The sequence below is a fragment of the Embiotoca jacksoni genome, unplaced genomic scaffold, assembly GCF_022577435.1.
Source record: "Embiotoca jacksoni isolate LCO1_2020_lvr unplaced genomic scaffold, fEmbJac1.0.p SCAF_61, whole genome shotgun sequence".
NCBI classification, from domain to species: domain Eukaryota; kingdom Metazoa; phylum Chordata; class Actinopteri; family Embiotocidae; genus Embiotoca; species Embiotoca jacksoni.
The window spans coordinates 1,388,935-1,415,411 of record NW_027185416.1 but is presented as its reverse complement, the minus strand read 5'-3'; the positions used below and the strand labels follow the sequence as shown (position 1 = coordinate 1,415,411).

The 26,477-nt window shown below is 39.7% G+C and overlaps 1 protein-coding gene across 1 annotated transcript in view; it reads left to right on the top strand.

The window, feature by feature from the left end:
- Positions 1–25,413, top strand: part of LOC138213572 (cationic amino acid transporter 2-like) — a 30,114-nt gene extending 4,701 nt beyond the window's left edge. Inside the window, 11 exon segments of the mRNA XM_069174764.1 lie at positions 6,859–7,187; positions 7,189–7,252; positions 8,950–9,103; positions 9,218–9,383; positions 10,869–11,008; positions 11,516–11,732; positions 12,514–12,650; positions 13,475–13,622; positions 14,149–14,243; positions 14,632–14,798; positions 25,291–25,413. Coding sequence (XP_069030865.1) covers positions 6,859–7,187; positions 7,189–7,252; positions 8,950–9,103; positions 9,218–9,383; positions 10,869–11,008; positions 11,516–11,732; positions 12,514–12,650; positions 13,475–13,622; positions 14,149–14,243; positions 14,632–14,798; positions 25,291–25,413 — 1,740 coding nt within the window.
- Positions 25,414–26,477: the final 1,064 nt, after the last annotated feature.

The following is a 26,477-nucleotide window of genomic DNA, read 5'->3' as shown; positions in this document are numbered from 1 at the left end:
GACTGAAATAATAAAATATATCACAGACAGTTTATGAATATATAGACAGATCTGCAAAAATGCCAAGCAGGTCCTAAAAGACAGAGCCACACAACCTCCTCTTTAGATTTACACAGACACACAAAAGGCAAAACTCAAACACAAGGGTCACTCAGGGGGGAGAGAGACCAAAATTGTTCGGATTGTCCATCTGTCCACTATAATCCTCTAGAGACAACAGCGGGCGAACTCCAGACTTCAAAGCATTCAAAAAGTGAATTTATTTCACCTCAAATTGGTTGTTAAGTACAACTAAATAGGATTGTACATCACTAATACAATGGTTGAATTTAAATGCATTGACTTTGTGTCATTTTCATTCACTTTCTTACCAAGAGTGAGATGAGAAGATCAACATCTCTCTCATGTCCGAGCATCGAATACAAAGCTGGGGCATCAAGACTGGGAGTGGGGATACACAGATAGAACTGCCCAAAGTAAAACAGAAAAAAAATTAGACAAATAGTTAAAATAGTGACTTCCCATAAAATCTATTTGCGTGATATAATCCACCGCAATGTAACAGATTAAATAATGAATCGTGAATTTTAGAGATGATGGCCGGTGTATTTTTGGCCTTTACGTCAGTTTCAGTTCTTATACTTAGCAAGGGCATCAGCCTCCTGACTCCAGCTGTGTGCCTAACATACAGACATAAAAGTGTATACAAAGATCTCAGCTAAACTTTGGCGAGTCCGGTCCTAAATGTCAAACTATTCCTTTAATAAATAGCTTATTTAGTTTTACAGTACCCAAAGTCCCAAATTAAGGCAGGTGTGGTGGCGGGGTGTGGTTAGCTCAGCTGCAGGGGGAGAGAGTGGGGAGAGTGGTTCAGGCAAAGCCTCAGCAACATGGTGAGAGTGAGCAGTATCTCGCTGAGGTTATTAAGTAGGCACGTTCTTTCACCGGTGTTTCGTCAAGTTAGGCCCACGACACCTCGGGAAGAATAAACAGCAATCCAGGCATCCCAGGACTACTACCCTCAATACTCACACCCACCCACCCTGCTCTACCTGTTTCACATCTAGTATGACTTGTGCCCACATACATTGGCAACTTATCTTTGCTCAAAGCCGCAAGATCATACATGTTATAGACGACGGTACAACATTTGGTAGATTAGTTAGATTTAGATTAATACAAAATTAAATCATCATTGGCAGGAAAGTTCCTATGCTCGTATTCCATCTAAAATAGGATGGTACCCTGTCAGCTTTCATTAAAGTCATAGTTATTTTGGGAAATAGATTTATTTGACTTCTTGTTCAAGCAGAAGATGGATCTAAATCTAATGTCTGCTCAATTAGTTCAGAGATGCATGTGTCCAGAAGGGTTAAGGCAGAGCCTTCAGTTTTCAGGCTCCTCTCCTGTGGAACCAGTTCCCATTTTGGGTTTGAGGGGCAGAAACCCTCTCTAGCTTTAAGTTTAGACTTAAAACTTTCCTTTTTGATACAGCTTATACTTAGGGCTGGCTCAGGTGGCCCTGAACCATCCTGTAGTTATGCTGTTATAGGCTGCTGGGGGACCTCGTGATGCACTGAGCTTCTTTCCTCTCACTCCTTAACTCTCTGTACATCTCACCATTATATCTCATTAACCTCATGCTATTTCTCTCCCACCGTTTTTGCTAATTGTCTATTAACTCCCCATGCAGATCCCTCGCTCACAGTTTCTGTTCTTTCTTTTGGAGATGTCCCGTCATGGAGCTGCATGTCTCTGCTCTGTGATTGTTGGCCCCACCATCAGTTAATGTTTTGGATCTCTACGCTGTCCTTTTCTCTCTCTGCTCTCCTCTCACCCCAAGCGGTTGAGACAGATGCTCCGCCCACCTCTGAGCTTGGTTCTGCCGGAGGTTTCTTCCTGTTAAAAGGGAGTTCTTCCTTCTCTCTATTGGAGGTTTTTCTCCCTTAAAGAGGAGTTTTTCCTTCCTAGCTTACGTGGGAATTGTTGAATTGTTGGGTTTCTCTGTATAATATTGTAAAGTTCTGCTGTAAGTACTTTAATGTGTTAAGTGCCATGAAATAACCTGTGTTGTGATTTGGCGCTCTATAAATAACATTTTATTAAAATTGAATTGAATTAAGATTAGCATTAAAAATGGAAGCTGGAGGACACACCTAGATGCTATTTGTCCAAAATTCTCAGGCTCAGTTATGATGGTAATATACCCCCAATTAACCTAAAAACCTTTGGGTTAATTCAGGTTAAAAATCAGTAGCATTGTTAGCATGGGGACGTGTTTTATTTTAAATCAGAATATAATGGTGATTGGTGAACCCAATTACAGGCAAGGGACAAAAGATAGGATTTGCTCTCAAAATACGGTTTCTTGAAGTAACGTGTGTGGTAGATGAGTTTAGACGAGGCGGGAGGAGGAGCAGTAGAGGTGGTGATGTTGAATGATGAGACAGGCAGGGACTGGAGTTGTGAACTAAAGGTTGAGAGTGGTGAAGTAGGCTGGCAGTGAGGCAGCGGATGAGGTTCTGCTCTGGCCCGGCACACCTGCTTCCACTTTAGGTAATCAATGCGAGAGAGAGAGCGAGAAGGCTAACAAGCAGCCACTAATTGTTGGATGAGGCAGCTGCAGCAGGCGTGATCATCATGATAAAAAGAAAGGTACATACAATTCAAAATAGATAATAATTTGAATTAGCTGCATGACATATCCTAAATGTGTCCAACCACATTGTTTTTCTATGATAGTGCCTCAGCTTTAAAGAATTGCCATGATGGTGCTTATTCTCAGTGGGTCTGTGGAGCACATTTTCCATTGAAAACATAAGCTGCCCGTCCATTGTTCAATTTCCCTTTCGACTACTTTTGAGGACGTAGATGTGTTGAAATACTTTTTTATGTAAGGTCACCTATGGTGTTGGGAAATTCATTGTAACGATATCAATACATAGCAGGCTAGTGGACAGAATAAATGAATGAAAAAAAATAAATTGGTGTAATGCAGATGGTTATTCTCTATTTGTGCACTGAATTTGCACAAAAATACCCTTTGTTTCCCAACCCTGGTTAATATTACATATTGAGTATGAGTATTTAAAAGGAAAAATTTAAAATTGAATCCCATGAGTCAAAATATAAATATTTCCTCATGAAGAAATATGTTGATGCTACTTACCACTTTTACGCTGTACAAAGTTAAATGCAAGGAGTTTGTAAAATGCATACATTTTTTTTTTATGAGGAAGTTTCTAATGGTGTCAACATGAATGATATAAGAGGGTAAATTTGGACAGGTTATCAACCAAAACAAAATGTATTTTTTTCACATCAACTTTTGAGTACATTCACTTCAGTAGGTGTTAAATTGACAATAGTTTCACATGAAATAGATTTTAGGTTAGGTTACATGATAAGAAGACACAAAAAAGGAAGAAAGAAACAGGGTAAATATGGCAGAGACATTCAATATGCAAGTATAGCAAGTAAAAAAATTGTGTCGTGTTAAAGTATGTTTTGACACTATAAAGTTTCAAAGTTCACAACAAGAAGGACCCATGCACACAACAAACAGGCAGGTGTTGGATAACCAAGATCTTTACTTACAGACACAATATCAGACAAACACAAAGTCCAAAGCTACAAAAAAATGACACAAAAAAAAAAGTCACAGGAAAAAAAAATCCCAAACTAGTGCCAACAAATGACACCTAAACTGTAACCTTTAAATGGAAGTGTTGACTCCAGCAACTAATGTTTTCAGACCGGGAGTATATATACTGACTGATCACTAAGTGACTGCACCTGCAGCTGATTGGGGAAGTGGGAGCAGGTGAGGTGTGTGTGGCAGGCAGCAGACTGAGCACGGAGGGACTGAGGACCTCTGGTGGATGGAAGGAGTGATACATACACACACGCCATAACACAATTAATTTAGTTGAACAAATGTGGACATTTTGATGCTATATTTTTATATATATTTCAAGTATATTATGTTTAATGCACATGGGAGAGGTTTTGCAAAAGAAAATGAACATAATTAAATATTTAAACATATATAGTTCAGTACAGTACAGATCTCTTATTAGTACACATATGCAGTGGAGTGCCTAGCTATTTTGATAGCATTGCAATGGTAAGAATTAAATAACAAAAATATTGCATCTGACAGTCGGGCAACTAAGAAGCATAAAATCTATGAAACTGTGCACACAAAATCTCCTGTTTGTATGAATTGTTGTAAATTCATCATCAATTATGAAGGCACAAAAGGGACTTTGATGATTTGCATCATTTGAGGATTCTGACATACTGGCCAAGCAAGCACTCACATTGTGAACAGTAAACATGACAACTCTGCTGAGCTAAGCTGGTATGGTATAAAAAACCAACAGAATGTTTCAAATACACCAAGTATGGCAAGAATATGGGGGCATAAATTACACAGAAACATATCTTTATAATGTCCAGAAAGATGTTTCAAAAAGATGGGAAGAAGGTCAGGAATGCAGTCAGGACGCAGTCAGAATAGGTAACTGTGGACTTAGTCAGACAATTTATCAAATATGTGAACTATAAATGCGCGTACTGTGGTCATTCTGAATCTGTTTAGCGTGTGCTGCTTGAATGTAGGAGCTTTGACGAAGAATGGAGGAGAGTGACATCATTCCTAAAGAGAGCTAAGTCAAGTATCACTTTAGGGAACCTCCTTGAGGATACTACATTGGCAATCTACATTCATCTAATACATAAACTTGAAGAAAACAGGGTTAAAAGAGGGAATTTATTTGTATGCCAATTTTCTCCACCACACTCCATTCCAGTGGGTGGTGGTGGTGATGCACCTGCAAACTGGCTGCCGATCGCCAATCAAACCACAGGAAGAAGAAGAATAAGATTACCTGAATTTATTTCAGGTGTGCACCTGCACCTGGTTACATGGCTGAGGCTGACTGTGAGCTGGAAAGAGAAAGGAATTGTTTTCTCTTTTCTTTGTTTCTTTCCCTTTCACCAACTGCAGCAGATGCTAATTTATGTTTTCCTAATGTTAAGGCAACTTGAAGACAGAGGCTCGGAAACACCCATCAGGTAGTGATGGTGAGATGAAGCCTCATGAGGCATCGAACCACTTCAGCCAATTGGTTCGAGAAAGGGTTCATTTCTCGAAGCTTCATGTGCACACGAAACCACCTACTGGCCAAGTGTATAATCACAGGCAGCTGTATCTGAACCACATAATGTGATGCATTGAATTTTTGTGTCTGTTATGGCTGTTGGGAATGACTATGAATTACAAAAATGTATGACCAAATAATTTCTGTACATAAATTATCACATATGTGCATCATAAAATATTTTTTGAATGTATTCTGTGTGTAAATTTTCCCAAAATGGTAGTATCATATGATATGGCAGGTTGTGTAATAATGTTTTTCTGTCACTTTAGGAAAATGGCATGGGCTTAAGCAGGCAGAGGACAGTGAAAATGCTTGTGGAACTTGGAAGAAGGGACTGGATATGCTTGTGTAACTTGGACAATGATGTACAGGCAGGGGACATTTTATTCATTTTTATTCAGAAATAACAGTTTCTCAACAGTTTTTGGTTTTGTGGATGTCCACATGTCAGAAGTAAGGCTAACAGCAGCCACCTTCCTAAAGGAAAAAATATATAGTGCTGAACTGTGAGACACAATAAAGTATTCATTTGTTTCATGCATGCACCCATACATACCTGCCTTGTAGGGAGAACATAATTAGGATCCAGTTTGGACACAAATGCCCTGAATCCAACATCATCCACAATACTGAAGGGCTGTGTCCTTCACTATCATGGAGACGAGGGCTTCATCCAGCTCATGTTTTCTGGTGGCTGGTTAAAAGAGAATAAATACAGTGTCTGTTACCTGTCTTTATTTGCACAATAAACAAAAGTGAACAGGGAAAAATTGTAATGGTGCATTTGTAATATTGTAATGACTTACCTTGGCTGGGTGAAGCTCCAGTTTCCTCCTTATTCTCATGCAAGGCACGGTAATGCCTTAACATGGATGAGGTGTTGTTATTGTATCCCAACTCCTTGGAGCACAATAAACACCTCATCTTTGAATAAAGTAAGAAACTGTGAAAAATACAGTTCTTGATAAGCAAACTTAATGTGTCTGAAATAGAGTTAGATTTAGCTTACCTTATTAGGAGTTATCAAATCAAAGTGTTCCCACAGGGGAAATCCTCCTCTTCCTAGCTGGCTCCATCTTATCACCTATCCTTCTCTCCTCACTCTCCTAAATCTCCAAACTATCTCTCTCTTTCTCTCTCTCTCTCTCTCTAACTTCTCCAAACTATCTCTCTCTCGCTAAACTCTCCAAACTAAATAAACGCTATCCAAACTATCCAAACTCTCAACTGACCGCAACTCTCCACCAACAACCCACATTTTGAATGGAGCCTGAGGGGTTGCTGTCAAACCTCCCGGCAAAATCTGAACCACTTCCCGAAGCAGTCACCTGGTACAGCCGGGCAGCGAGGCTTCGGACGTCATCACTTTTGGCTCCTCCCCTAAATGAAGCAAGCCTCGACACGCGCTTCGAGGAAATGCCCCCTCCATTACGCGACACACGCTTCGAAGCGTCGGCACATCTCGCAACATCACTACCATCAGGTAATGTTGGTTTAAACAGACAACACATATCACTATGGTGAGAGCTTTGATAAGTAGTATCCTATGGTCTTATAGATTTTAAAATATGAATTTGTGTTCATTAAAATAGTAAGTTAATTTCACGCAATCTTATTTCTTAACTGGGTTTACCCACTATAATTTGGGGCAAGGAATGCCACACGATACGTACCCCGGTGCTTGTTTAAGATGGTTTTGTTGAATGACAGTGCTTTTGATTTCAGAATATGTTGTGCCAAAGTGTTACGGTTTATTCATAACCTGACCCACAAGAAGCCTCTGGAGCCAGAAGGTGAAGAGTCTAACTTCTGCCGATGTCTGACCACCCTGGACCTGGTGGGCCTGGGTGTTGGCAGCACACTTGGAGCTGGGGTTTACGTGCTGTCAGGAGAGGAGGCAAGGGAAGTAGCCGGCACGAGCATCATCCTCTCCTTCCTAATTGCAGCAGTGGCTTCAGTCTTTGCAGGGTTGTGTTACGCTGAGTTTGGAGCCCGCGTCCCAAAGACAGGCTCAGCCTATCTATGTGACTGTAGAAGTGTGGGCATTTGTGACTGGCTGGAATCTACTGCTGTCCTATGTCATTGGTAAGTAAAACACATGTTTTCCAGACAGTGAACTGGATAAACTTGCACAAACAAGAATTTGCACTGTCCATTAGTTTATTGGCTTTGATCTGTTTAAAACATTCTTAGTTCTCAGCACATTTGCAAAAATATTTGTAAAACCAATTATTTAAACTAAGAAAAACTATCCATTTCTGACATGCATGACAAAATATGTCATTTAGTATGTTGGATGTTGCCATTGTAGATAAGACAGTTCTGTCTTCAGAAGGGCAAAGGTATGACTCAAAATGAATATATCAATGTGTTTGTAGTTTGTAATTATGGAGCTGTCACAAAGATTGTGATTATTTGAGCTGATTACGATCATTTTGCGTAACTGTTAATTGTTTCTAATCATTTGTATAAAAACAGCTGGTTGAAAATAACAAATATCATTCCATTTCCATAGCATTTCCCAACATGCTACGTGAGGCCTGCACATATTTGTTGCTGCACATCCCACAGATGCTTGATCAGATTTAAGATCTGGAGAATTTTAAGGTGAAGTCAACACCTAGAACTCTTAGTCATGTTCCTCCAACTATTTCTTAACACTATTTGCAGAGCTGCAGTGCACATTATTCTGCCGAAAGAACGCCACTCCAATCCAAACGGCAAGCAGCGGTGACATCACCCATTGGTTTGTGAACGGCCGTTATGAAGCCTCGACTTTGGATTTTGGCCGGCGCCATCTTGCTAGTTCGGCCCGGTTTGGCAGGGAGTGACCATATTTGGGAGAAATAGGGGCGAGCAAGTGGGGATCTGACTTGATCTGATTGGAAACCCAGAGATACTATGTCCCGCCCACCAGTAGCCGTAACCTGATGTCACCACAGGCCTATTAATCAAACGGAGTAATGTGGGTAATTTCCTTAGGCTAGGTCTGCAGAAATGCAGACTTACGGAAAGGATGCTTAAAGGGCTCAAAATGTCTGCCAGAGAGCCCTCATGGACTTGATGATTTGACAGTGGGACAGCCCCAAACCTTAGTGGGAACGCGCCTCAAAGTCTGTGAGGGTGGACATTGGGATTGGGCCTTTCTTTGGACCACTTTTGGTCAGTATTAATGACTGCATACGAGGAACATCCCTCGAGGTCTGCAGTTTTGGAGATGCTCTCCCCCAGTTATCTCGCCAGCGCAATTTGGCCCTTACTCTTTCCCATTTTTCCTGCTTCCAACACATCAACTTGAAGAACTGACTACTCACTCGCTGCTTGATTTGGTGCATGTCCAAAGTTCTCCATTCAAGCGAAGTTCAAATGTTGCAAAAAATCCTGAAAAAAAACTCCTACGATTTTTAAGTAACGTTTATGTCAACGCGTCTATAAATATTCATTTTTCTTATCGCTTTGACTTGAAACCAAGCAAATATAAATAAAGACTGTGGGTCAGTACAAATACACCCAAATTTGATGGATAGTGATATATTGTTTATTTTCCAAGATCAGTAATCATACAACCATCTTGATAACTTGAACACCTAACATTAAATAATGAATATAAGAATCTTTCCCATCTCTCTTAGAATAATTCAGACCTAAAGACCTCTGTGTTCGTATTAATTGTTGAATAATGTTCAGAAAAAAGTATAAACCATGTGTTAAATAGTTTTGAATTGGGCTGTTTTTTGTAGTTACCATATAGGATAACTATTATATGTGTTTGTTCTTCTTGGGAACATCTAGTGTAGGGAAAGCCTGGACCGGGGCCTTTGATGACCTGATTCATGTTATTGCTGAAACTTTGGGCCAACACACACCAATGGACTCACCTGGCATGGCTCCATATCCAGACTTCTTTGCTGCTGGGCTGATCATGTTGCTTGCAGGTGATATTTGCAATTTTGCTTTTAAAGTTTTTAAAGTATTGAAAATGCAACATGTTCTTTAAGGTGGAATTTAGTTACAATTTACACTTTTTTATTTATCTTTTCTATTTTCAGGTGTACTTGCATTTGGTGTGAAGGAGTCTGCAGTCATCAATACTGTTTTTACAGCAGTAAATGTGGTTGTGTTGATTTTTATCATCGTCTCCGGCTTTATAAAAGGCGACATCACCAACTGGCGCATCACTCATGAGACTATTCTCAATGCAACTCGACAAATGGAGTAAGTTACTTTCATGATATTATTATTATTATTATTAGGGCCGAGCATCGGTGCGAAAGCCTTATTGTTTTTCGTAAAAATGTTCTTAGTTGTTGTCGTTCTTCTTAGTCGTTAGTCGCTCTTGCGTGAAGTGATTTGCCTTTTTGGAGGCTTTATCATATTCAAAAACTCATGAAAGTGGATACACATATGTCTCCCGGCAAAAAATGTCGTATTCTAGTGGAGTCGCGAGTGGGCGTGGCCAAATGGCTCGAGAGCGCCCCCTAAAGAGATGCCCCGGTGGCCACATTTACCTAAATTCACAAAATCTGGTGGACATGTGTATCACACTTAGACGCACAAAAGTTACATTGCACCATTACGTCAACTCGACAGGAAGTCCACCGTTTTGAATTTAGTCGCCATTTTCGGCGATTCTTACACATTGTATTTTGTCGAACTTGTCCTAAGGATTTTGTCGTACCGACTGGAGACAGGAAACGAGACAAAAATGGCAACTTTAAGTGGGGATGCGCGGTCCCTCGCGCGCTGCACGTCAGGGAGACGGTTTCGGGGAGGCGGCGCGCGGGAGTGCGAGGGCCCGTACATCACTGCTTGCGGTTTTAATTATTATTATTATTATTCAAATTATGATCAACTAGTTATTCATATGGTCACTTTACCTAATATACTGAAATACATTTCCTCACTTACTTTTAATGGTATTTGATAAAAGCCTTAAAGACAGCCCCTGATAATTCAGAGCCAACCTGGCACCATATTTAGGCCAGGTCCAAATGACTTAAATAAATTGTTTTTATAGGTCCCTGTGACAGTATATCTTAAACGATGTAATCTCCAAGTCAAGGTTTGGTGTTATTAATTTAAGGTTATTTTAAGCTGGGCCGGGTTTCTTGTGTTGTAGATGGAGAAAATGCAGAATTGGTCACTCACTATTACAACATAAGTTTCCCTTTGCCCTATCGCTGCCAGCGTTGTTACTTGGTTCTGTATCTGACCAGTTTTGACTGAACCCTGCAGTGGGTTTCTTTTTCTAAATGAATTGTACTCATTTATTTTTGGTAGGCTTCCCACATGTATTTTTCTTGACAGATATCTCCACTTTAGTTTTGAGTTTTACTACAAAACGAGCTTAGAAACAGCATTAGAAAAATACCACTGATACAAATTGTAAATCTTTCAAGAAACAATGTTCAGGTTATCAAGATAATTGATGCCTTGTTCTCAACAACATGCATACTACTATATGTATTCCATAGGACTGAGTTTCTCATGTGTTGAGTGCTTTAGAATAATCACCCAGAAAAATCAGGACTCTGAATCTGGAAATATATGTATGCAATGCATAAGATTTCTATATATCCTCCAAGCTTCTGATTGTTTCTCGCTGCCATCATGTAAATGGCAAATGTGAAAATTCACGTAAAAATGTACACTTATGTATAATAATAATAATAATAATAAGCCTATTCATCTTTTGTACAGGAACCTTACTGTGGCCCAAAATGAAACCACTGAACTGTACGGTACTGGTGGCTTCTTCCCGTTTGGCTTTGATGGAACTTTGGCAGGGGCAGCAACCTGTTTCTACGCTTTCGTTGGATTTGACTCCATTGCCGCAACCGGTAATCTTGAGAAGGATTATGTATGAAGAGAATGTATATTTTTGTATGACTTGACTAAATACACATCTCCTTTACATTGAGCCAAAACATAGATTATCCCCTACTACCGAATATGTTGGTTCTGCTAGTGCCACCAAAACAGCTCCGACCTGCTGAAGCATCGACCTAACAAGAGTTTTGTATGTGCCTAATGGCACCAACATATTAGCAGCAGATCCTGCAATTTGCTCACATGGATCAGACTTATCCCAGTACATCCCCCACCACCCTGTTGCTGGTTCATGGTTCATCCCTCGTCGGACCACTGTTTGGTGGGTACTCATTACTGCTGGCCAGAAGCATTGCACAAGGCTTCCCATTTCAGAGATGCTACGACTCAGTTATCCAACCATAAAGATTTGGCCTCCAGAGAGCTGACTGTTGACCGAACATCTAACATGTCCCCTACCATTGACAGCTGTTGGAGAAAAACTAGGAAGTATAACATTATTTGATCTGCTTTTTTAGGCGAGGAGGTGCAGCACCCACACAAAGCTATACCCGTTGGGATTGTGGTGTCCCTGCTCATCTGCTTCTTGGCCTATTTTGGCGTATCAGCTTCCCTGACCCTTTCGGTGCCCAATTATCTGCTCGACACCCACAGTCCACTACCTGTGGCCTTTGAGTACATTGCTTGGGAGCCAGCAAAATATGCTGTAGGATCCCTTTGTGGACTTTCAACAAGGTACAGTTCTGTTGTCCTATAAATCAGGCTTTCAGTAAAGTGTCAAATTAATTGCTCATCCAAGAATGGTAGACCTGTCATTATGGTATGGGAGTAAATATGGGTTAGAGTGAAGAGTATAGGCAAAAAATAAATGATCACGGGAATTACAATCAAAAAAATGTTTTCTGTGAAATATTGTTGCAATTAGCTGATGAAGTTCCTACGTCCTCAGCTTTTGTTCTTACAAATTGTCTACAATTGACATTTTGTTCTCTGGTAAAAAGCTTAATATCCTGTCCTTTGTTCAAATATAGAATTGCTACTTGCACAATCTGATGACCAAAATAAAGTGTTTATATTTGAACACTTGAATATACACTGTAGTTGTGACATACAATTATGAATAACACCATACAACAAATAACTTTCAGGCAGTACCAGTGGTTTAGTGTTGCACTTCCTTTAGGTTTGGAGACTCAAAAGAGGTGGATTGGAGAACATTTAACTGTCAAAATCACAGTAACAAGGCCAAGTAATGTAGACTATCTGTATAGATTTGTATTTACCATGGTGGCATTGTCAGGGTTATTTTGTCAGAATAGAGAAAATCATAGCTGGAGCAAAAGGAGACTATCCATTTCTTATCATAGGCTGAGTTGTACTAATCATCATAGTAAAGTTATTTTTATCTGTAAAATCTGTTGACAGCATGACAGCGCAAACTGGGTGTCCAATATGGAACTGAATGTATAACCTGTTGGCAAGCTCTCCCTTCTCTTCTGATATGGTTCTTCCACAGTCTCCTGGGAGTGATGTTTCCAATGCCACGGGTGCTGTTTGCCATGGCCAGAGACGGCCTGCTCTTCAGGCCACTCCGCTACATGAGCTCCCGGCAAAGTCCTGTCTTAGCCACACTGACGTCGGGAGCTATGGCCGGTAAAGGCAGCTGCAGCTATATATGCAACAACTCTAAATTCGTCAGGAATTATGTTACTTTTGGCCCAATCCACACCTCTTTGTCACCATTGAACAAAGTTGTGTCCCCCTTACGATATAATTCTAACTTGTCACAAACCTGCAACAACAAATGTTTGTTTAATTATTGTAAGTAATATTATTACCTAACCGAAATGTGTTTTTGTTCTCTTCCTTCAACGATACCTTAACTGCCATAAACACAATCTTTTCCTAAATGTAACCCTACTGTGGATGCAATATGGAGACTGTAGAATGAAAACACTTTATCACTGGCCAATATGGTTGTGAAGATTAGGTGTATTTTGTTGATCAAAAGGGAAAAGCTGTGATATTCTGCCATAGATCAGTTATCAAAGCTGTGCATGTCTTAATGTGCAGTTTTTGACTGATATATTGTTCTTTACAAGTTTAGTTGTATGGAATACTTCCCTATTTACCTGAAAACTGCGTGATAGATTAATTGGATTTATTTATTTTTATTTATTCTTCCAGAGAACAAATTTAGTCCATCTAAAAGTCAGAAAATTGTCAAACATTTCAGATTGCTTGTTTAGTCCAAATAATAGTCCAAGGTTCAATAATTTGTCATTTACAATGATAAAATAGCAGCAGGTCAAGTACTGGCCTATTAGCCGTTTGAGCTTGGAGAACATGAGTCTTTGTAATTAAAAGCAAATATTTAAGCAGTGAGATTTTTTTACATTTGTTTTTTTACCAATGGAGCACAAGTTACTTGAAAAGGTTAGATTAGTAACATGCACTGTATTTGGATGTCTTTGCAGCTTTCATGGTCCTGTTATTTGACCTAAAGGCACTGGTAGACTTGAGTTCCATTGGGACCATCTTTGCATACACTATGGTTGCTGTTTGTATTCTCATATTAAGGTATGTACACTGTATAAATAAATGTGAACATATTCTGTTTAAGAAGTGAATTTAAAATGTAAAACTATTTTAGAAATAAAGATCACCTCCCAATTCCATAATTTTCCATTCAAAAATGTTTGGTTACCCAAAAAATGTATTTATGCTTTCTGTCTCATAAGTAGAAGACCATACTCAGTGTGTGCAATGCAGGTTTAGTTTTTCACATCACACACATGCCCCTATGTGATTGCCTATCAGGCAAAGGCCCAGAACACACAGACTGACGCACAGCTGTGGCTTGCCATGCATTTAAAGTGTGATGTCACAAATCCTGCTGATAAGCTTGCCTGCAAATTTTAATTGAAGTCAGAGGAACTTTCAGCAGATGAATCTAATAATAATTTAGTCTCAAACTTGGTACACACGATTCTGCAAATTAAAGGTAAAATAACAAAGATATAACAGCTGAAATATATTTTTCAGTAGAGAAGAACTTAAAAAGCTTGATTTATTCTGCCTACTTATAAAAGTCCTACATTAACTTTTTTTTTCATCTCGGATACAAAGAAGATGCAAATTTTGTCCACAGACCAGAACAGTTTACAGCAATGGGGCTGTTCCGGCCTCCATCTCGACCCACCCACCGCACCTCTAAAAATGTCAACATAGTCACCATCATTATCGGTGAGTCATCCTTTATCACTGTTTTGTTTGCTTTTTTCCTTGTCAGAACTTGTCAGAAAACATAGCCCACTGGGGCGTCCAGGAACAGTCAAAACTCTGCCTTGTAGTATATGGAACAACTTTAATGTTAGTGGGCGGTGACAAACTAACAGTGGCACCTGCCATTAGGAAATGGCATATGCCGCTGCACCGCTAGTGGCAAACAATTAGCCACTTTTTGATCTTGGCTTCTCCCTGAAAAGTTTTCTGCATGAGCACTTCTTGTTGCCACCTGTACTCTTTCTCGAGTCACAGAAGCCTGCATAGAAACCTTTTTGACTATTATAAATGTTGAAATGAAACTAGATTTAAATGTTGGTTTGTCCTAACGGTTCTGATCGCTTCCCAGTGTTCCTAGTGATTGTTTTAAGTGCGCTGCTGTCCAAGGCTGTGCATTCCCTTCGCAGACGAGAGCTGTGGAGCGTGTTGCTTGTCTCTGTCCTCGTGCTGACACTGGTCCTCGCCATCCTTATCATCTGGAGACAGCCACAGAGTACGTCTAAAGCTGCTTTCATGGTAAATCAGAGGGGTGATGGTGGTGGGCACTCGGCTCTTAATGCAGGATTTTATGCATCCTGAGGATTTACGCCTTTCCAGTTCCATTGGAGGAATATTTTGTTTGGTGGGTCAATTAGTGGGCCTCACAAATGGGTAGAAATTTCACGGCAAAGACCCAGGTCAAACCCACACTGAATGACATCTTGCATTCAGAAGAAAACGTGTTTAAAAAAGAAAAGTAATGTCCACTTTCCCAATAAACAGATAGGTATGGTAATTACACAATGTATTGAAAGTTATATTTATTTGTGAATTTTAACTTTTTGACCTTGTTAAAGTTTAAAATCCAGCTTTAGAGGTCCTGGTAGGTTAGATTTGTTGCCTTTGGGCAGTGTGAGTCGAGCTGTTTCCCTTTGATTTCAATCTAAAGTAGGCTAACCAGCCGCCGGCTATTTGATGAGACAGTTGGTGGTGCAAATGCTCTGCCTGGTTGCAACTTGCAAACAGGAGAAGATGGATTAAATAGAAGCATACTTGTGCCAAATCGCATCCTTTTCTTTTTACTTCAAGTGTTATGCTATGGATTGCGACTGATATGGCTAGGAGGGTCATAGTTCAAGGTCCATTTTTGTAAAGAAGTAGTAAGTTCCAAATGTACGCATACCACATGCAACAGTACATACGTTGTAAGGGTAGCTGCAGTGCGTAAAAAAATTAAAAAAAAAAAAAGTATGAGAACTTGTATTTCAGTTTTTTGCCAGTAGGATGGAGCCATCTTAAAACAAGTGATAATGTAGCTGTTTGCTTGTAGACAACCACAATCAGTGTATGGCATAATTTGGCTGTAAATAATGTAATGTCATACAACAAAGTCATCAGACAAGAAAACATTATTTCAGTTCAACAAGGCTTAATGCAACAAAACACTGACCTGCTAACACCAAAATAAACTGCTATAGTCAAAAACATGAGCCTATCAGAGATCTGTTGGTGGCATCTACTCATTCTGGGCAGAAACACAGATTTTTACTGGGCAAAGTATTAAAAATGGACACATAGGCAAAATACAAACACCATTAATATACAATTAGAGAATCAGCTGAGACAAACCATTCCTGTGATATTCATCAGTGAGCTAGTTTTGAGATGGCTGCACCCAACTGGTGGAAAAAAGGAAATACTGTCTGGTTTTCTACCAAATCTGGGTAAATACTTCGATTTATTGCAGTTGGATATCTTGCCATAGGTAAAAATCAAACGACTTACAAGTCATATTGTTCAGAGGTTCATCTCCACTATAGGTTCAGTGCAGTATTGTGCAGACAAATTTCCAGTAGCCCTCTTAACACCCCTATCGTAAAGTGCCGCTGTATTTATGGAAGGCTAAGATCATAGTTTGTGTGACAAAGGCATAAACAAGTTTTTTTTAATTGATTGATTCTGCGCTTTGGAAGTCTAAATAGTCTTCCTGAAGGTTGAAGCTCATATTTGGAGTGGAGAACGTGGGATGGATAAGCTCAAATTCTCTGTGCTCCTCTTAATACAGACTGCTCATACGGGAGCTGAAGAGACTGTAATCTTTCTGTAATATGAATATCATCGGTTATCACCGTATTGTTCAGACGGCAATGAATTGCCGTCTGAACAATACGGCTAAGTCAGGACTTCAACTGTGCTGGAAGGTTATCATACCAAGTCTGTATTCCATACTTTATCAGGCTCTCGAGGACTGCCTTATGTAAAAAATAGTAATAATAATAATAAAAACATCCTCTGCTGTGGCCTGGAGCATAGACTGTCAACATGATTCTCAGGTAAACATTTTATCGCTGTACACAAGATACTTGTAGGAGCATACATGACAAATGGAAGTGTTTCGGATGATAACGGCAATGTTGACAACTGGTTTAGGATCAAAAACCATCTCTTTACTTTTCTTCACATTCTAAATGAACAGCAGTGTGCAAAGTTGAAACTCTATTTCAGCAAAGCAGGATGATGTGTTTTGTCTATATAATAAACTAAGGATCATTTTTCTTTTGCTTGTTGATTGTGGTACAATCCTTCAGCTTTTATAGTAATTTTCTGTGTTGTTGGGGAAACATCATAATGTCCTTTTTAGCAACAACACACAAATGTACAGTGGGGCAAAAAAGTATTTAGTCAGCCACCAATTGTGCAAGTTCTCCCACTTAAAAAGATGAGAGGCCTGTAATTCTCATCATAGGTATACCTAAACTGAGAGACAAAATGAGAAAAAAAATTCCTGAAAATCATTGTCTGATTTTTAAAGAATATATTTGCAAATTATGGTGGAAAATAAGTATTTGGTCAATAACAAAAGTTAATCTCAATACTTTGTTATATACCCTTTGTTGGCAATGACAGAGGTCAAATGTTTTCTGTAAGTCTTCACAAGCTTTTCACACACTGTTGCTGGTATTTTGGCCCATTCCTCCATGCAGATCTCCTCTAGAGCAGTGATGTTTTGGGGCTGTCGCTGGGCAACACGGACTTTCAACTCCCTCCACAGATTTTCTATGGGGTTGAGATCTGGAGACTGGCTAGGCCACTCCAGGACCTTGAAATGCTTCTTACGAAGCCACTCCTTCGTTGCCCGGGCGGTGTGTTTGGGATCATTGTCATGCTGAAAGACCCAGCCACGTTTCATCTTCAATGCCCTTGCTGATGGAAGGAGGTTTTCACTCAAAATCTCACGATACATGGCCCCATTCATTCTTTCCTTTACACGGATCAGTCGTCCTGGTCCCCTTGCAGAAAAACAGCCCCAAAGCATGATGTTTCCACCCCCATGCTTCACAGTAGGTATGGTGTTCTTTGGATGCAACTCGGCATTCTTTCTCCTCCAAACACGACGAGTTGAGTTTTTACCAAAAAGTTCTATTTTGGTTTCATCTGACCATATGACATTCTCCCAATCCTCTTCTGGATCATCCAAATGCTCTCTAGCAAACTTCAGACGGGCCTGGACATGTACTGGCTTAAGCAGGGGGACACGTCTGGCACTGCAGAATTTGAGTCCCTGGCGGCGTAGTGTGTTACTGATGGTAGCCTTTGTTACTTTGGTCCCAGCTCTCTGCAGGTCATTCACTTGGTCCACCTGTGTGGTTCTGGGATTTTTGTTCACCGTTCTTGTGATCATTTTGGCCCCACGGAGTGAGATCTTGCGTGGAGCCCCAGATCGAGGGAGATTATCAGTGGTCTTGTATGTCTTCCATTTTCTAATAATTGCTCCCACAGTTGATTTCTTCACACCAAGCTGCTTACCTATTGCAGATTCAGTCTCCCCAGCCTGGTACAGGTCTACAATTTTGTTTCTGGTGTCCTTTGACAGCTCTTTGGTCTTGGCTATAGTGGAGTTTGGAGTGTGACTGTTTGAGGTTGTGGACAGGTGTCTTTTATACTGATAACAAGTTCAAACAGGTGCCATTATACAGGTAATGAGTGGAGGACAGAGGAGCCTCTTAAAGAAGTTACAGGTCTGTGAGAGCCAGAAATCTTGCTTGTTTGTAGGTGACCAAATACTTATTTTACTGAGGAATTTACCAATTAATTCATTAAAAATCCTACAATGTGATTTCCTGGATTCTTTCCCCCCATTCTGTCTCTCATAGTTGAAGTGTACCTATGATGAAAATTACAGGCGTCTCATCTTTTTAAGTGGGAGAACTTGCACAATTGGTGGCTGACTAAATAATTTTTTTGCCCCACTGTATGTAAGCAGTTAGACTTGTCCTTTTATTGTTGCATTTATAATTTTCTTGTTTTATATTTTGCACACCGTGGGACTGAGAAACAAGATTACGATATCTCTGTACGTCTTTGACTGTGTGTCATGAAAAATAGTCCACTTGCTGCACATGAAGCACCCTTTTTACTGCCTTTCTTCTGACCACACAGTTGCTGTTTTAACCTGTGTTTTGCTGCATTTGAGCATAGCTTTGTATGTTGGTATTAATCAAATTAGAGCTAGCCAGAGGTGGCTTGTATTTAGCTGTGTAAGTATTTAACATTACCAGAGCATTTGTCTAAAATCGTATTGTCTCGTGTCAATGATGTGTAATATATTAATCAACGCCGGAGAGGGATGACTTGAGTTTACAGTGGTTAAATGCCCCCCCAGAGTTCTCTGTAGTTGAAGGCGAAAACAGTCTGCTATGCAGGCTTCTACTCTCATGGCAATCCCGCTGGGTTATATATTACAATATTCACAAATTCCCTCGGGAGATAAAACGGTATCATTCTTAGGCAGAGAATTTCAACATCAGGGTTACAGAGCATTTTTCTCACTGTGCATTGTTTGCATTAGACATGCCTCCGCCTATGCTCTTCCCTGACGAGTCATCCTCGTCTGCACTATAGGGTGACCAGGTGTCCCACTTTGGGAGACTGCACTGCATTTTTATCCCTTGTCCTGTGTCCCACGTATTGAGACAATGTCCCATATTTTGATTTGCTCTAACACTGTACTAGTATTTACTTGGTGTGGGAGTTTGTAAAGTTGCAATCAAATAAATTATATTTGTTGACTCTGTCACATGCTAAAGGCCTAACCTGTAGTCTATGTGTGTTGGAAAGATATATCAAAGCTTTAGCTGACCTCTCAGCATTGTTAACATGTCCCACAGTGTCCCACACAAACATACTCTTTTCCCTACATTCAGTTTTTTGAGGATCTGATCATCCTTCAACCAGAGAGTTGGGAATGTCCTTTTGGAGACATGTTTCTATAAGCACCATGCTTTATGCATTTGATAACTGCTCCTGACCCACGACACCCAACAGCACCGCCTACCTTGTAAGTTTTTTCCTGCACTATTTTTCTTTTTTTAAGTCCTATACTCCCGTCATCCCTTGGGGACCTGAGCAGCTGCTACTATCATCATTCAAAATGAGTCCATCAGGACACACTGACACACAAACTCACATTAATAGCATCTCCAGATTTGCCATCCTGAGGCCCAGATGCCCATGACCTCCCCGCACCCTCTAAATGCACAGTTATTGTGATTAAAGCATGATTGGCAGTGCTGGTTATTAATTCTAATCTGGGACACATATGCGGGTTGGTGGGCAGAGGGCAGGCAGCAGTGTGTGCCAGGCCGATGCCACGCAGAGGCTAATTCCCTCTGACGCACTATCAAAGCACGGTCACACACACACACACATATGGCACATTTCCCCGGCACACAGACACCGCCTATAGGCATATTTTTTCCTTTAATGCACGACAAAGAGGAGAGAACGGTTACCTTTTAACAAGAAGCACTCAAACACGCACAGATTTCACAGCTCTCCAACACAAAAGTGCCATTTCCTCTAAACCATTAAGGCGCTCTGTACCTTCAAGTACATCATTTTCAGAAGCAGAATGTGTTGAACAAATCATTTCCATCTCGTAAAAAGGTCTTACATTTACCATTTCGAGGCAGGATCCCAAGTGATGGGTTATTTTCCCTCTTCCCTCAAGGTAAAAACCTTGAAGCAAATTATGTCTCGTCTGTATTAATAAGTGTCTCATCAGGTTAAGATGTCTTCTCAGCAGCCGGAGAGGGAATGGACTGAGTTTGATCATTCATCAAGGCAATGCGCAGTAATTGTAGAGTTTAATGAAAAAAAACTGTCGACAGGAACTGGTTGAAAAGTATGCAGCTTAAATGCTTATAACTAGCATCACCTCCAATAATAATTGGCAAAATAAGTCATCACAAAATCACTGTGAACAAGATACATTGTCTGACAAGGACAGTAAAATGATTCAAAGATGATTTAAGGCACACACAAAAAGACAAATTTTTAATAAAGGTTTCTTTTTCCCAACATTCTAAATGCAGTGACAGCTCTATTAACATGTGAGGAGGCTTGAACCAATGTTACATCTAAACAGACTATTCGTGGATAGACAGGAGGTATTCCTGCCTCTCCTGTAGAGGGCATTGCCATATCATGCAAGTAAAAGTGTGCTGGTACTTTTCTACAATGTCAGTGGAGATGAAAGGGAAGCAAACATACATGTTATCTGAAGGATGCTCAAATCAGCACATGTAGGACATGTACAGTGGGTACGGAAGGTATTCAGACCCCTTTAAATTTTTCACTCTTTGTTTTATTGCAGCCATTTGCTAAAATCAAACAAGTTCATTTTATTTCTCATTAATGTACACTCAGCACCCCATCTTGACAGAAAAAAACAGAAATGTAGAAATTTGTGCAAATTTATTAAAAAAGAAAAACTGAAATATCACATGGTCATAAGTATTCAGACCCTTTGCTGTGACACTCATATTTAACTCACATGCTGTCCATTTCTTCTGATCCTCCTTGAGATGGTTCTACTCTTTCATTGGAGTCCAGCTGTGTTTAATTAAACTGATTGGACTTGATTAGGAAAGGCACACACCTGTCTATATAAGACCTTACAGCTCACAGTGCATGTCAGAGCAAATGAGAATCATGAGGTCGAAGGAACTGTCCAAGGAGCCCAGAGACAGAATTGTGGCAAGGCACAGATCTGGCCAAGGTTACAAAATCATTTCTGCAGCACTCAAGGTTCCTAAGAGCACAGTGGCCTCCATAATCCTTAAATGGAAGAAGTTTGGGACGACCAGAACTCTTCTTAGACCTGGCCGTCCAGCCAAACTGAGCAATCGTGGGAGAAGAGCCTTGGGGAGAGAGGTAAAGAAGAACCCAAAGATCACTGCGGCTGAGCTCCAGAGATGCAGTAGGGAGATGGGAGAAAGTTCCACAAAGTCAACTATCACTGCAGCCCTCCACCAGTCGGGGCTTTATGGCAGTGGCCCGACGGAAGCCTCTCCTCAGTGCAAGACATATGGAAGCCCGCATAGTTTGCCAAAAAACACATGAAGGACTCCCAGACTATGAGAAAAAAGATTCTCTGGTCTGATGAGACCAAGATTGAACTTTTTGGCGTTAATTCTAAGCGGTATGTGTGGAGAAAACCAGGCACTGCTCATCACCTGCCCAATACAATCCCAACAGTGAAACATGGTGGTGGCAGCATCATGCTATGGGGGTGTTTTTCAGCTGCAGGGACAGGACGACTGGTTGCAATTGAAGGAAAGATGAATGCGGCCAAGTACAGAGATATCCTGGAAGAAAACCTCTTCCAGAGTGCTCTGGACCTCAGACTGGGCCGAAGGTTCACCTTCCAACAAGACAATGACCCTAAGCACACAGCTAAAATAACAAAGGAGTGGCTTCAGAACAACTCTGTGACCATTCTTGACTGGCCCAGCCCTGGTCCCTGACCTAAACCCAATTGAGCATCTCTGGAGAGACCTGAAAATGGCTGTCCACCAACGTTCACCATCCAACCTGACTGAACTGGAGAGGATCTGCAAGGAAGAATGGCAGAGGATCCCCAAATCCAGGTGTGAAAAGCTTGTTGCATCATTCCCAAGAAGACTCATGGCTGTACTAGCTCAAAAGGGTGCTTCTACTCAATACTGAGCAAAGGGTCTGAATACTTATGACCATGTGATATTTCAGTTTTTCTTTAATAAATTTGCACAAATTTCTACATTTCTGTTTTTTTCTGTCAACATGGGGTGCTGAGTGTACATTAATGAGAAATAAAATGAACTTTTTTGATTTTAGCAAATGGCTGCAATGAAACAAAGAGTGAAAAATTTAAAGGGGTCTGAATACTTTCCGTACCCACTGTATATATACATTCATATCACCCTGTGTATTGGACATAAACACATGGTCATTTTTTTTTTCAGACAATAAGGAAATGCTTTACAGACCCTCCAAAGGTAGAATAATTAAATTCTGAAACTCAGTTTTGGAAAGTTCTTTAGTCTTGGAGTAGTTTTTGAAACATTTGAAAAAGTTTATTATTTAGAAAATCTGTTTATATGGCACTATCTCAGCAGTTAACAATCGTTTTATCTTAAATAATGACTTGCATTTAATGACCTAATCATATATGTCTGTTGTTGTTGTTTTTGTCTTCTCCTAATTTGACACAGATGTTAATATGGCTTCAAAGATAAAACTGATTAGATCTTGGGGTAACACAATATTCTAGGCACACTAAAATGGAATTTTCCTCAAATTTGCCACAAACTTGAACTCAACTTTGAACTGATTACAAAAACCGTCCAATGTGAAAGCAATATCTCAGAAATGCCTTTTGGGAATTTCTTCCAGTGTGGCATTCAGATTCACTTGGATTTGATAAACTGATTAGAATTGAGGGATTAATTCAATTTCAATTCAATTTTATTTATATAGCGACAAATCACAACAGAGTTTATTTCATGGCACTTAACACATCAAAGTCCTTCCAGCAAGACTTTACAATATTATACAGAGAAACCCAACAATTCAACAATTCCCACATAAGCTAGGAGGGGAAAAAAAACTCCTCTTAGGAAGAAACCTCCGACAGAACCAGGCTCAGGGGTGGGCAGACATCTGCCTCAACCGATTAAACAGTCACTGTGACCTTTCAAAACATTTTTGTGGTCTTAACTCATTATTTCATACTCTAATAACAATATTATGCACAAATGTTTATTAGGATTAATTAATGAAGTTTTATATATATAAATATAATGTTGAAAAGGTCAACTTCACTGCGACATAAAAATGTTCTAGTCTTTTCTGGTCATAATTCAGAAACAGAAGGGGATATTGTGACCATGTTTCACATGTATGTTGAATACTAAATTGGTGACACTAATCTTGGGTGTGTGGATTGTATAGATATTGATTATGGGTGTGACGCATCCACATCTTAGTATTTGTAGCTTCTCTGCAGCAGCATCTATATTTAAAGCATTGTCCACTGTCAATCAGCTTAATTGGCCGAGCATGTGAACACATAAGCATGTGACTTTATCACATATGTTTTGTGGGTCTGGACCTGAGTAAAACTGCAAATTGAGTGGATGGTAGAGCCTTACAATTGTGAGGCAGTAATTCTAGTTAAATATATAATTTTTACCTGAACAATAATCAGGAACTAAAACTTTCAGATAAATGTAGTGAAGTAAAAAGTACATTTACCTTCGAAATGTAGTAAAATGTAATGTAATTACAATTTCAAAAAGTACAAAATTGAAATACTGTAGCACTTTAGTGTTCTTTGCTGTACTACTGCACCTCAACAAAATATGGCTATAAGTTACAAATTCAGTAATTACTGACATCACATTATGTGACTGCAACCAAATTTACAGTGAGAATTCCTAAGGAGCACAGCAAAGTTTGATGTCATTACATTCTCCAAATCCTATGGTTTTTTTCTACTTAAAGAATAAAAAAAGATTCAGTTATGGTTATGCTAAATGACCCAAAGACAGATTACAAACTTGACAAAGCAGGCAACTACCAAGGATCAAAGACACTAAAGAAGTCCCAAAAGCACCGGATTCAGTATAATCTGAGTTGATATAAATGTATTATTTATTGGCAAATTATTAGAAATATTGACAATTGAAGTACAATATCAATTATGTTACTAAATCTATAGTGGGGATCAATATGGGCCCAGCAAACTTTTGTACTGGGGCCTCCAGGATTTTAATTTTGGAGCATATAAAGTTCTGCTGGCAAAGACTGGGGCACTAACTCATCTGGAGATTGAGTACATTGGAGGTAGAAGCTTAAATAGTGAAGTAAGAGAGCTTAGGCTCCAGTGGAGGCATTACAGTGCATTATTGTGGCGGGTCGTAAACAGTATGCAGTCCAGGATTGAGGGGAGAGCATTTTAACAGGCTGCCATGATCTGCACGTCAGCGTTTAATGACAGCAGCCCTGCTGCACTAATAAAGCGTCTCTCTCTCTCTCTCTCTCACACACACACACACACACACACACAATTCTAAATGTTGCTGAAAATGGTATCATGAGCCACTGAGGCTTAAATTAGGATAAAACAGGAATTTAATTATACTCTTAACTTTACTTTTGATAATTCTCTCTTGACTGTTTCCTTCTCTACTTCCATTTTCTCCTTCTTCCCCTTCTTCTCCTTTTTTCTCTCCTTCCTTCTTTTACCTCGCCTGTTTCTTTCTTCTGTTCTATCTCCTCTAAATTACAACGTGTAATCCGTTTGCTCCTCTTCTCCGCCTCACCCTCTTTTCTCCTCTCCCTCTTCTCCCTGATCTTCATCAGCACATCTGGAGGTGTCATTTGCAACACCTGTACCCTCAGGGGGTGACACACACACACACTAATTCTAGCATCGTGTCATTACTCTAATGTTATTTTTATGTGAATTCAACATGAAAAGGTAGGGGAGGACAGAAAAGACAAAAAGTAACATAAGGGAGTTTAAAAAAAAAAAAAAAAAAGGGAAACAGTGTCCAAGGAGCAGAAAGCAATCTTTCATTTATTCAATTAGCTAACAAGGTGAGGGAGCCAGATGCCGACAGAGGATTGATAGCAGGGAAAAACTTCTCTCAGCAGGCAACGCTTACTCAGGACTTTTACTCCCGTTTCTCTTTTCTTCTCTCAGTCTTTCCCTTTATTCGCTAGGAAGGTTCAGCTGGGAAAAGAAAGGAAACTGAAGGGAGGAGACTTCGAGGATGACCTTGAGCAGCTCTTCTCTGTCTTGGAAGGAATATCAGGAAACATATGAAGACAAAAAGATACAAAAAGATACAAAATGTGGAAATATTTATGATTTACCTGTCAGATTAAGGTTTTACATTCAAACATATAAGTGTTCATTAAAAAAAAAGAAGCTTTTTGAAAGATTAAACAACACAGCTGAGACCTGAGATTCTCAAAAATGTATTTGGAAGGGAACTCTACTGGGGTCAGGTATAAGTAAAAAGCTGCTTGCACATGAATGCATGAGTCCAAATAATTTAACTACTGTATAAAACTCACAGTGGCCATTTTTCTGCCTTGAGTTTGTGACCACTCCTGTTACAAAGAAAGTACACAAACAAAGAAAATCAGGATCACCGCTTTTGTCAATTATGCCTTAAAGCTTTGGAACTGTGGAAATCAGGGAAACGAGCTCAGTAAATACTTTGAAAAGAAAGCTTAAAACATCTCTTTACCTAAACTTTTTATTTTATCCATACTCTTATCAGTCTGGTTATTTATCAATACTTTTTTTTGGCTCTTCTCAGAATACTTATATTCAAAACGATGACAAAATCTTGTTTTCACAACAGCAATAGAAATGTCAATATAAACTCAATAAGATCTCACTTATATTCTTGTCATCAAAATAGTGAATGAAGTTTAGATAGTATAAAGGATACATATTAGTCTGCCGAATCAATCACTATACAATCCATTGTTAGTCCTCTGTCCTCCCTCTGCTGCAGGTTTTACTGAGAAACAAAGTAGAAACAAGAACATATTTACTTCGTAGCTATGTTTTCTCTGCAACCTTATTGTAATACACCAAATGCAGCATGTGAATATTTTTTTCAGATTTCATGCAAAGTTAGTGAAATTGATTAGTAAATGGATTTTAAAGATAATGAAATCAATGTATTATAGCAGGAGTCTCCAAACGCTTTTCCTCTAAGCGCTTCTTTGATACCAAGATGATCTACTGGCTGGAGACCCCTGTATCATAGTTTATATATCTGGTAAATAGATGCTTCGTAGTCAATGCTCTCTACATTTTTGTTCACAAGTCTAGAGCCTGGGGCACTGGCTCTATGGCGTGTGCATGGATGT